General features: G+C 39.2%; 1 protein-coding gene across 1 annotated transcript in view; it reads right to left on the reverse strand.

The window, feature by feature from the left end:
- Positions 1-2,418: 2,418 nt before the first annotated feature.
- Positions 2,419-13,345, reverse strand: part of LOC122666271 — a 43,306-nt gene continuing 32,379 nt past the window's right edge. Inside the window, exons 6-10 of the mRNA XM_043862443.1 lie at positions 9,822-9,879; positions 3,430-3,555; positions 3,250-3,345; positions 2,820-2,891; positions 2,419-2,515 (exon numbers count right to left, since the gene is read on the reverse strand). Coding sequence (XP_043718378.1) covers positions 2,453-2,515; positions 2,820-2,891; positions 3,250-3,345; positions 3,430-3,555; positions 9,822-9,879 — 415 coding nt within the window. The 3' untranslated portion in view covers positions 2,419-2,452. The remainder of the gene's footprint in view (positions 2,516-2,819; positions 2,892-3,249; positions 3,346-3,429; positions 3,556-9,821; positions 9,880-13,345) is intronic.

Here is a 13,345-nt window from a genome sequence, read left to right on the forward strand (position 1 = left end):
AAACTACTCTATAATTTATAAGTGTGCTTGGAGTAAAAATGAAAGTCCTAGTTGGACAACTATAAACTTCAAAATTTTACTAGATCATATATTTAGAGTGCTTCCATTGTTGACCATCCTTTATTTTATTTAAATTCAATTATCAAATTATACTGGAAACAAAGGATTCAATTTTATAGTGCTTTATGCTTTCCAAGACATGATGTTGCAACCAAGGTTTCAAAACTCAGAAGATCAAGATTCATCTATTTAGATTCAAATCGTCCTGACATTGGCCAAAATTAGCCCGAGTCAACCCAACTCAGTCAAACTCAGTATTCTTAGAGTCAAGGTTTTAATCAAAATCGACCCGATCGAGTTTTAAACCCCATTGAATCAACCAATTTTGCCTACTCCGATCTGAGTTTTAAACCATGGTTCAACCTTTTAATTTTCAAGAGTAAAACCAAGGAAATCTATTCTAGTTTTTGTTTCTAACTTCTTCTTTTTTCTCCAGAGATTACTATTCAATGACTATTTAGTTTTTTAGCAAGAGTATCTTTCCCAACCCGGGTAAATACTAAAATAACATCTACATAAAGCACATAAAATTCTTTACTTTCTCGAAACTGTTCTCCATCCTTCTATATCATGGTTTAAAAAAATCAGAATCAGATCGGTCGAATCAATTGATTCATATTGGAATCAACACAAACCGATTCCTATCAATTTCCAGCCGATTCAGATCGACTCTAGCTGATTTGAATTGGATTCAGCACTAGCCGATTTGATTACCAATTCCAAGTTTTGAAACCCAATTCTCAACAAATAATTTTGGGGCAGAGGAGGTTCCAAAAGGTATAACAAGCCATCCATGGTGCTCTTGAAGGGCACTAAAAGCAAATATAGGAATGGAATCTTCCTCCATTTTCATTTGCCAAAATTTAGATGTGCAATCAAATTTGTTGCAGATTCCTGCACCTTGATATTATTTAATAAATAAAGGGGCCATTCAAAAATCAAAACTGCAGATGGCCCCTTCATTTGGGACCCATATCTACCATGTGACAGATTGGAGAGGACACCAATCAATGGATAGGTAGACCATCCCCTCTTGTCAAATTTCAGCCTAAAGGCCGCAACAAATAGGGCTCAAAAAATCCTAAAAATGTGAGAATGCACAATACTAGTTGGATTATGATACACTTGCATGGATATATATGAAAATGCATGCCAATATCTGAGTAAAAAGGTATATGGTTAAATTTACATTTAAAATTTGACATGTAAACTATCCAAACTATCCCTATCTATTCAACAGGTGTAATTTGCCACATCCTGACACGGGGTAGAATTACTGGTCCCGTTGAGAGAACCTCTCTACACTAGGCCATGTAAAGGAAAATTTTCCTTCATTTGCCAGCGTTTGGTTGTGCATTCTAAGTCGATTTCAAATTCTCATATGATAAAAATAGTTTTTTTTTTAATTATCCAAGAATACGAAATTGACCAAATTGACCAAGAATGTATTCCTAGAATGCATGCCAAACATTGCCTTAGTCTTACCAAAAAATATTCCTTATATAGTACTTTATTGGGTGAAAAATAACCATGAAGCTCCAAATGATCATTCAAAACTTTGGTAGTTGATTACCATTCGTGCTTTTCCATTTTAATCTTAGAGTGGTTTCTTACTAAGAAGGAAAGAGAGTTATGTGTGACAGTAGGTCAAATTAGCCTTTTCAGCGGTAATTCTTGAAGTAGTTCTTCAAATTCATTTGTCATCAAGAATGTAGGTCATAGGTTTATCCCGGATCATCCTTGTTGGATTTCTGTAGTTCGTCTTGCTTTGGCTTTATCTTTCTCTAATAGTATGAATGGGTTGACTAAAATTGCCTCCCAATTCTAGCTTCATTTCTTTTGTATAGTAAAAACTATTTCTCTTTAACTTTGTACTCCTCTGCCACATAATTATAGAATTCTCTCTTTTATCCAATGGTCAAAGGCTTCTGCTTCTGGTTCAGGTAATTAGGGCATCACGATTGTTGATTATCATCACCATGCTGGCTATGGGTTTTGGACACATGTTCCAATGGTCTTGATGAAAGAAAAGCCATAGAATCTGTATTAAGAATATTTGATAGGATCAGAAACCAAAAAAAAAATGCTGACTGAGCTATTGACCAGCTGACTTGTTCTTCCCCTTGCTTAGGACAAAGGAGAAAGAAGATTCATCCTGGAATCAGAATTTCATGCTACATCTTATCAAATTAAAAGGGAGCATATAAACTTACTTTGATGCCGATCTGATTTAACAGAGGAAAAATCTTTACAGTTCTACCTTTCTTCCCCCCCCCCCCCCAACCCCCAAAACCCAATCTAATTCTAATAGAGTACCACTACCTCATTATACAAAATTTGACGGCCAAAATTCGAACAGGGAAAACCGGCAACCCACTGATGTTGCTTCTTATCATCTGTAGTAAGAAGCCATAATGAAGAGCATGACAGCAGTTGCAGCGGTCACAACTAGTTCCTGCACATTCACAAGCTAGCCATCAGGGAATATACATATAACAGAACTATATATGGAAAGATATGCATACAAACTCATTTGCATAAGCTGCAGGCATATATGCAGTCTCAAGGTATGGGAGGTTTTGGCCAGTTTAAATTTGCATGTAGTGTTGTAATTCTGACTCCACATCAGTGGTACAATGATGAAACTATATTATGCTAAAATAAATTCACAAATATGTAATAAAGGATAAATACAGCAACATGATTGTGTGCCTACATACATGGTTAAAATCTTAAGCTAATAACAAGTTACTGCGTACCTGGTTATTATAAAGAGAAGCAGGTATATATTGACCAAGTAGCTCAATTAAGTTTAGGACACCAGTGAACCCCTGTATAAAAAAAGAGCTTAGCCAGATACATTGAATTTGACTAATTTTTCATTTCTTCTTTATCACAGCAAGAAAGATAAATCGGTACCATTCAAAATAGTCATGAAATAGGACATGTCCATTAATGGGGAACAGCACTTCAGTCCCTAGATGCAAGGCGTATCAAGTCTAACAAGGAGGATCTTGTATTTTTACACATTAGAAAGATATGGTAGGATGTTTCTTTCAATTAGAGTTTTAACCTACAGTTGTAGCAAAATCAGATCCAAATAGTGCTACAGTTGGAGTACAAACAGATCTGAATTAACGAACACTTGGGAGTATAATCAGATCCAAACAGTAAGGCAGAATCACAAACCAAGGCGGAAACAGCTATGCAGCCAAAAACTAGTGCCAGAGAACGAAGTAGACGTTTTCCCATTCGCAATGCCCTCCCTTCATCTTCACCATCTTCCTGAAGCCAAGAGAAACAATTTATTTTAGTAGCTAAATGCCAGGAAAAAAAAGAACAAAGTTTTAATCAGTCGGTGTAACTTACAGTGAATGTAGGAGAGACAGGTGGTTCAGAAGACTTTAACTTTTCAAACACTCGGTACACAAACACAAATGCTAAGAACTGTAGAGGCTTCCATTCAGCATTGCGTGTGATTAGAATCCAAGCTGTCTGCAGAAAACCAAAAGCAATGGACCAAGACAACGTTAAGGAAATAATCATGTCATAGTTTTCAATAATCCAAACCAGGAAGACCAGTTCACTGATTAGTTTCAGTCACTAAAGCTCTCATTCAGAGACTCTTTTAAAGTGATCAAAGAAGTACAGCTATGTTATAACCAGCACCCTAGCTCAGGGGTAGCCAATGGAAAATTCACTGCCAGCCCAGCCTAAGAAAGGGTGACATTTCCTAACATAGACTGCTGGTTCCAGAGTCCCCTTAAAATAGATATCACTGGCATTATGATGCAGTTTGTAGTGGGGAAACATTTGATATATTGGTCTACAAAATAAAATATACATTTGTCAGATTATTCATTGCCATCATATGCTGTTAATATTTTTTATTTTATTTTATTTTTTTTTTGGGGGGGGGGGGGGGTGGGTTTGGGTTGAGAAAGAAAAGAGATAGAAGGAAGACACATTTAAATTAGAATGCCATGGATGCAAAAACTAATAACATTCCAAACATTTTATAAACAAACTTGCAATGACAGAAAATGAAATAGGAAAAATCAGTCCTGTATTGTTAAAGTTTCAGAATTAAAAATGGGGAGAGGTTTTGGGCACAGTCATGCATGGTGCACGACCATGCACAGCCATCGGATGGGGGTGAGGGAGGTGCACCGTAGGCCCTCATCCCCCATCCAATGATTGTGTGCATGGCCGTGCACAAAACCTTTAGCCATAAAAAATCTCCAATATTTTACTCCAATTCTTCACAAAATTTCTTCTCCATTATGATATTTTCGAACAGTGGGTGAGCCTTGGCGCAACAGTTAAGTTGCAGTATTGCAACCTGTTGGTTGCAGGTTCAAAACTCCGAAACAACCTCTCCTGTGAAACAGGGGGATAAGGCTGTGTACATTTGCCCCTCCCAGACCCTGCAGAAGCGGGAGCCTCGTGCACTGGGATGTTCTTTGATGATATTTTCAAACACTAAACCCTAAAACCTAAACATCACTTGTATTAAATTAAAATAGTAATGAAACAAGTTGAGATTGAAGAAAGATTAACTCACTCCCCTTTTTCTTCTTTCCTTCTCCGTTTTCCTTCCACATTTCTTCAACCCTAAATGTCTAACAGAGAGAGGACAAATCACATCTTGATATACGAGCAACCCAGGTCTTTCTTAAAAGCCTCTGCTGCAACTTGAAAGGCAAAGAAGCTTGAGCTCTGGCCGACTTCATGAGCTTCATCAGCCTACGGTAAATATTCTTCACTCAGGGAATAGAGGTTCCTACTAGTGGTAAGACTAGTTTTAGATACATTTTGAATCAAGGATCATGTAACTTGGTTGTATAATTGAACTTTTGCACCCAATTTCAAAAAATTTACTCAAAGTCAATCTAGAGGGTTCCCCCCCCCCCTTTTTCAAAGTCAATCAATGATCATGGGGTTAATAGAGTTTGAGACGCACTGCAAAAACTGACTACTTGAATCTAGTTTCATGGCATCTGACTCAATATTGAAGCTGCAGTAGTAACTCCTTTGATATATTTGTCCCCTTTCTGCATATCAGTTACTGTAGACCTCGTTCAATTGATTTGGTTATTGGATGATGGCCAGTGAAGATTGAAGTGGATATAGTGAAAAGTGTACCAGGTATTAGATAATTATCACTTGATGCTAGCTCTTTGCGTAATCCCATGGTTTCTCTATTGTCCAAAAAGGGGGAGGGGGGAGAGCAAGAGAGAGAGGTTCTAGAGTTGGAAGCACAGCCATTGCCTCAGTATGTTGCTATTTGTTTGCTTAAGGTGGACAGACAGTGGACTGTACAATTTTATGGGTGTGCAATGTAGCTGATGTGCATGGTGTTTGGTAACTTGATGTCTTGACCAGCAGTACCAGGTGAGTAGTTTGTGTAGACCAGTAATAATCTGCAGCATTCACTTGATTCTTTTCCCATGTAGACTGTGAGAAAAAATAAAGCCACTTCTGGGAGTTCTGGTAATGGTAATGGAGAAGAATCTTTTCTGGATATTGCCAGGTTGCAAATTACGAGGTAGACTTGACAGGTCAAATTATTTGAAATGATTCCATTGAAAAAAATGAAGAAATTGGGATGTTCTCAATCAGAGAGTATGTATACTGGAAGAAGAGACAACGTTGGTATATCAATGGCAATGCTGCGGAACCAACTATGACCAATTTAAATCAGCAGAATTTCCTTCTGATCTCATAGCCGATAAATCGACACAAACTGAAACCAGCAGCAGTTTCTTTTATTTCTCAACACAGCAAAGAAGATATTGGCTTCAACAAAACAAACATATTCACCAGTGAAGAATATGCCTTGTCTTTATAAGTTAGGTCAAGATATTGCTAATCACAGACAGAGTAGAGGCCGTTGGTTTTTCCTTCACGGAATGTGGGAAGAAATTGATCATTATGTGTTTATGACTCATCCAGTATGTACTATGAATGCAGTTGAAAGGAAGAATGTGAAGTGTAATCATATTGTAGAATTTCTTGCTGGACCATACCCAGAGTTTCAAATTCTTAGGAAAGATTAAAAAACAGTTTCCTTTAACAATACATTCCAGTGTTCAAAGAAGAGTAGACACAATGCAATATAACATAGTGTTCCCGAATCTGCACTTGTCTCCACCACTGCAGCTCAGAAGAATGTTAAAGGAGTGGGTAGGAAGCCTATAAAACCAGAAGAGGACTAACTGAGATGTACCCCATGGCTGATATCATCACCTTAAGGAAAACAAGCTGGGACCTAATCGGAATAAAGGATGTCCTGCAAAGTTCACTGAACCTACTTTATTTTCTTTACACATGGTTTCTTCCACTGGTAGTACACACACCTCATCGTAGTTGCCCTCTGGCTCTTCTTCCCTTGTGAGTTGTGACTGACGCTCGTAAAAAGAGAGGATGTTGTCAAAGTGGAGAGAGAAAGAGAAGAGATTGAGATTAACTATAAAAAGAAAGTAAAGGTGGTCTTTATCAATGTGATGGAGGAGGGTAGGTTGACCATGATGTAAAAATATTTTGTCCTTGAAGTAGCCAAGGATGAATCAAAATAAACTCAAAATAAGTTCTTGGGCGCCATAGAGCATCATCTACAAACCATAAATATGAGTTTATAGTCAAGGTATAAAGTCTTGATATGTATCCGGAATATAGGCCCAATTCATAACTTGTTAGGCCCCTCCCAAGACGACGATACAGGCATCATCATAGTTGTTATGGCACCTAGGCGAACCAAGGCGATGGCAAGGACTAAAAAACAAGGCGACCAAGGTGACACCAAAAGTCAAGGCGAGAGAAAGGCGCCTAGGCGACGCCTTGACAACTATCGCACCATACGAAACCATAAAAACAAAAGGGTAAATTACACATCACCCCCTGGTTTTCAAACGAAACTCATATCACCCATTGGTTTTTGAAAATATTCAAATCACCCCCTGTATTAGACCCCAATATGACAAATTAGTCCCCACCGTTAGTTTTAAGCTGTTAAGTGATGATGTCAGCCAGTTAAATAAATTTAAATCCATAAACTACCCTTGAGCAGTGTTGATTTACGATTTTACCCTTCTAACAAAAAACCCCAAATTCTATCTTCTTCAGCACACCACTCTATTCCTCACCTGCAACTCAATCTCAAGCTGAACTTCACCGGAGAGAAGAAATTACAAGGAGCTGCTTGCCGAGATACACACGAAAACCCTATCCAAGATACCCTATCGACTTTCATTTTACTTCTTAAACAAAAACCCTTCTTCTTCAACATTCTTCTTCAACCTTCGTCTTCAAATTCCGACAGAGGCATCTCGGCCAGAAAGGGGGAGGTTCAGAGTATGATCTGGTGAAGGTTCTGGTCGGATCTGGAAAATTCTCTGTAAACAAGGACTCCTTTGTTTAATTGAATCAGATTTTTTTGAGGTCTGGATTTTTAAATTTTAGGGTTATTTCCCTTAATTGGAATAAGATCTTGGTAAGGGTTAGCTAGATCTAGAAATCCCTCTGCAAGTAGAGATCTTTTGGCTGATAAATCCTCAAATGAGTAATTGAGAGATGAAATGGTTAAGGTTTTCAGGCTATTTTCCTTTGATTTATATCAAGTGATGGGTTCAGGTCAGATTGCAAAACCCTACGCAAACAGAGATTGTCTGTGTTGTCCAAGACAAGGGCTTTCAGAAGTCAATCTTTAAAAGCTTGTGAAATACGATCTCTCTCTCTCTGTGTATGCTCCAAGCTTCAAACAGAGAGAAGGAGAGATGAACTACTCCAAAAGTTTCATTCGCTTCTTGTTTCTTCTCGTAAGTGGTCTTCCCATCCTCATCGTCAGTCGATCTCCTGCAACTCCCTCCGACAACGCAGAGCTCTTCGACTGTGCCTACTACTCCCCTAAGTGCATATCCAGGTCTCAATTTCATGCCAAATCCGATCTTGTCAAGGACCTTGCAGAGAAATGGAAGAAACCCAACCTTATGGCCCAAGTCCCTCTCCACCCACTCGACCTCGCACTATACAAGAAATCAACAAGGCACGAACCATCCTATCCTCCCACTCACCTTTCTCCTCTTATTCCTTGACTATCCACTCTCTTTAAACGCTTAGGAATCAGAATCGTCAATCTTTAAACGCTTGCACCTCCCACTTCACTTCATCAATGCTTGAGATCTAGTGAGTCAGAGTATGATCTGGTGAAGGTTTTGGTCGGATCTGGAAAATTCTGTACACAGAGACTCCTAGGTTTAATTACATCAGATTTTTCTGAGATCTGTATTTAATAAATTTGAGCGTTGATTCTTTCCCTTAATTGGAATAAGATCTTGGAAAGGGTTAGCTAGATCCGGAGGAGTTGCAGGAAAGGGGTGGGGTATTTTAGGTTGAAGATGAAGGAAAGGTAGTATTGTAAATTTAATTCTAATGCTTTAGTACAAGGGTAAAATAGTCCTTTCACACCAACTAACAACAGACTAACACCGTTACTGTAGAGGGGGACGGATGAGTATTTTCAAAAACCAGGGGGTGATTTGAGTTTCGTTTGAAAACCAGGGGGTGACGTGTAATTTACCCAAAACAAAAATATTTGTGGCAGCAGACGCTGCTGCCGCCACTGCCACAGCAGTGGCAAAAGTAGCAGCAAAAGAAGAAAGAAGATGATGATTCAGTCGCAGCAGCAAAAGATGATGAAGAAATCACCTGGTGGCAGTGGTGACGGCAGCGGCAGTGTAAGCGCCAACGGCAGCAGCATCGGCAACAGAAGCAATGGCAGTGGGAAACCCTCCACAGCTCCCCCTCCACCCCATCTTTTATACCTATGTATTTGCTCCTGTGATCAGCCACACATGGAAGCTCCCATGCAGTGCCACTGCCACCTATGTGCCACATCGAAGGATGATTTGGCAAATCCAACTGTTGAATAGGAAGGGCATGGTCTAGATAGGTTACACATCAATTTTCACAGCAAAACTCAATTGTGTTCCCACCCATATATTGGCATCTTTCCCTTGTGTTTTCAACCATCCATTTGTTTTTCATAATGTAATGAATCTTCAAAGCTTTATACCATAAAGCTTCCAAATGACCAACTCTGATTGAGTTCCAAATTGACAGGTAATCAACGTATAATGGAGCATAACACAAAATTTGGGCTCTAACTGATCTGCCATGTGGTGGATATTGGGTCAGACCACCTAACGTCCTATGGTCGAACCTATTTACTGCTTATTTAAAGTATATTATGTATACATCGTAAGCATATCCATCTGTTTAATGCATATCATTCATCTCATAGCGTCTCTCCGATATGTCTCTTAAAATCACCCTCCCGATCATGGATTTAGGATTTCAGTATAGGATCGGCCATAGCCAATACTGATATTGATACCTGGCCAATACAGGACTGGTTTACAAAAAAATCTTGAGGGCAAAATCGTTCAAGAAAAGGTATCAGAATCTTTGCGGGAAAATAGTCCGATCGGTATCGGTATCGGTATCGTCGGTGACCGATACCAGCACCTATATCATAAACTAAATCCCTGCTCCAATACAATGACCAATACCGATACTTGACACCTTGTTTATAGTCATTTGATAATGCAGATAAAATAAAGAATACAAGCACAATAAAGACATTCAGTGAGATGCTCATAACTGATGATAGTAACAATATTTCAGTAACTGAAACTACCAAAACGAGCAATTTTGTGGGGGTGGGGGGAGAACTTCACTTTTCAATTATTTTTTAAACTTACAAAGAAAGCAGATATGGCCATGTTGATGCGCGTGTCCTGCACACTGGACTTGGTGAACCTGCAATCAGATAGAACCAACAATGGAAAATTGTGTAGGCAATCAGTAGCTCAATACTTCTAAGGCCAGAAAATAAGTATCTGCAAAGTACTGGGGTCTTGGTGAATATCTAGATGTGAAAAAGACATGACCAGATGTGGTTGACTAAATAAGTTGGAGATGGAAAACATGCACAAGCTAAACTAATACTAAAAGGGACAGAAATGTATAGAGAATTTACACCGATTGAATTGATTATATAAGTTTCAGCAATACAAATTCTTCAAAAAAAAACACAAACTACAACCCCAATAGAACTAGCATAACTTGTGACATCTTGTGTCCTTTTGAGTACAACCCCCCTTCCAACGCCAAAAGAAAGGGAAATCTTGCTACATGTGACATGCGGATAATACTTGCAACTTAATTGTCATATAGATCCCTGTATATCTCTGATAGGAGTAAGTAGGATGAACCCTAGGTTCAGAATTTCAGATTACATGCCCCTTCTAACAAGAACCCAAGTAAACCCAAATCAGATATAGATCAACAATAAGGTCAAAGTCAACCTTATCGGATGGGTTTCAAATTCTGGTCAAAGGTAGGATGATGTTAGATTAACAAAACCCCAAAAGACTGACGGTTCAACAGCCAGATTTAACCCAATTGACAAAACAGTGGAATCTGGAATTTAAAACAAGAATCTGAGAGAACTCTAATTACAAAAGTTTTCACGGAACCTACACGAACCAAGGTGGTCGAGGGGAGTAAAAATTAAGGCGTCACCTAGGCGACCAAGGCGCCAATCCAGGCAAAGCCGCCTGGACGCCTTGACAACTATGCTAATTACAGACAATTAGTAACACAGATCTGCATGTGAGTCAGGTCGCGTTCAGTAATTGGACAGAAGATGAAATCCCCAAAAGATGTTAACAATCAACCGGCTGGATCGAGATTAATTGATAAAGAACCAAACCTAGAAAACAAAAAGGGCAGAATTGGGAGATTTCAAATATCGACCAGGTCTTGGTCTCTATTAGGGAGACCTCGAATGGTCGCACAGGCTCATTTTCTCTTGTATGAAACTCTTTTTCAGCAACTCGTCCACTTGTCATTTAAACTCCATATTCTCTATGGGATTGAGACGATAGACAGGCAAGTTTGGTAGTACTGACCCTAGTACAAGATCAATTGCATATTGAATGTCTCGCATCAGCAGCAGCTAATCTGGAAGCTCCTCAGGTACAAGATTTGCAAAATTAGATAAAAATTCCTGAATGGGTTTTGTAAAAGTTAGTTCAGGTGGAGGAGTAACTTCCTTTATGACTAAGGCCAAAACAAGGCCAGTCTCTTTGCAGGTTTGTAAGAACTCTTGCTGTGGTAGTGCTAATAACTTGGTTCCACTAGATTCTCCGTTCTCCAACTTTCTTTCTTGCTTCTTTACATGCTTGCTGCTGGCTTTAGCATCATGCTTTTTTTCTGCGGGAACATTTACAGGGTTGAACACAATGTGTTTACCCTTACATGTGAAAGTGCATTGATTCTTCTTGTCTCCAAGCATCGCATCATTATCGTAGATCCAAGGCCTAACCATAGTTACCAAGGCGTCGCCTTGGGCGGCTTGGGAGGCCTAAGGTCCCTGGGCTTCGCCTATTAAACTTTTTGTTTTTAACTTTATAATTAATTTGATGCTTTTTCTAATGTTTTTATTGGATGCACATGTAGCTTCGATCCACTGTAGATGCACTAAATCGTTTCATACTTTTGTATAAAAGGAATGATACCCGTTTTAGCAATTAGATTGGATTGTATACCACATTAGATATACTGCAGATACATTTAATCATATCATAAAACACAACACATATAAAGGAGGGATCGAAGACGAAGAGAAAGAAGGGATGGAGAAAAGAAAAAGACGAAAAGAATGAAGGGAAGGAACTCGCTGTTGCTGCCGACGCCGCTGCAAATGCCGAAGCAGATGCCACTTCTGTTGGTGCTGTTCGCCGCGAACAAGTTCTTCAGGTATGTTTTGACTTTCTTTCTCCTATTCTTCTTTTGACTTCTGTTAGAAGTGTTGTGTGGACCCATTTATGGGTCTCGGGATTAGCACCAGGCGCTAATACTGATATCCCATATGGGTCTAGGTTTTGTGAGCCCATTTATTTTTGTTATTCCAGATTTGCCCCTAGCCCCTTTTTATATGCCTTTCCCTCATTAATGAAAGTGAGATGTTACGGCTGCAAATCTTCTTCCTTTATTACTTCTCTATTTCTGCAGATTACATGGTATCAGAGCTGTAAGCCTGCACAGACCTCTTTCATATTTCTTTCTTTCTTTTTCCCATTCTCTTCTCTTTTGCGATTTCTGGTTTGCTTTCCCAGAGGGTCACAAACAACGAGAAGGGGGTGATTTTTCACCCCTGCAAGTTTGTTTGTGATTGATTGATTGGGGATTGAGAGTATAAGATGTGAATCTGCTTTCCTTCAAATTACAGCAGATTCGTGGTGTTATTTGGTTTGTTTGTGGTGATGGTTGTGGATGAATGACTGGCAATCGAGTGCCCTACTTCTGGTATGATGTTTTTGGGAGGTTTCTCTATGCTCGATAGAGTTTTCATCGAGTTTCTTTGAAGTCGTGGTGGCTGTATGCTGGTTCAATAGAAGTGTCATCGATTTTTTGGTGGTATTCTTGCTTCCTTTGAAGATTTGAGGGTGGTTTTTTGGTGGTTCGATTGGTGACAACATATATTGAGGTGAGATTCTTACGTTTTTCTTTAGTGCTTTACTTGAACTTATTTGTCAATTTTTGGATCCTATCTTCAAAGTGTCATCATGGGTGATGAGGATAAAGGTAGTGTTGTGGTCACTGAGGTGGTGTCTTCCTCCTCCAATCGAATCACAGAGAAGAAACTTGAAGGTGTTACCAATTTTCAGCAATGGTGGAAAATTGTGAAACTAGTTTTGACTGGCCGGAATCAGCAGTTACACTTGACAGGCCCCACACCACAGGATGATGCAACATGCATGGGAAACGATTGATGCAAGGATTCTTGGGCAGATGTTGAACTCAATGGAGAACCATATTGTAGACTTGGTTACTCACATTGATACTGTGAAAGATTTATGGGATTATTTGGACGTACTCTATTCTGGCCAAAATAATCTATCAAGAATTTATGATCTATCACGGGAGTTTTATAGAACTGAACGGAAGGGGCGTTCCATCACCTAATACTCTGCTGATTTTAAGCATATGTATGAAGAATTGAATGCCTTTCTTCCTATTTCTTCGGATGTGAAGCAAATGCAACTCCAAAGAGAACAATTGACCCTTCTTCCTATCTCAGATTTTTGGTAGTGAGAACATTGCCTCTCTCACGGATACGTTTGCCAGAGTCCTTCGCGTATCTTGTGAGAGTTCTTGTGACTCTACATCAGCAGTTGACACTTGACAGTGCTGCTCTTGTTGCACAAACTGGGGCTGG

The sequence above is a fragment of the Telopea speciosissima genome, chromosome 6 (assembly GCF_018873765.1).
Source record: "Telopea speciosissima isolate NSW1024214 ecotype Mountain lineage chromosome 6, Tspe_v1, whole genome shotgun sequence".
Taxonomy (NCBI): Eukaryota; Viridiplantae; Streptophyta; class Magnoliopsida; order Proteales; family Proteaceae; genus Telopea; species Telopea speciosissima.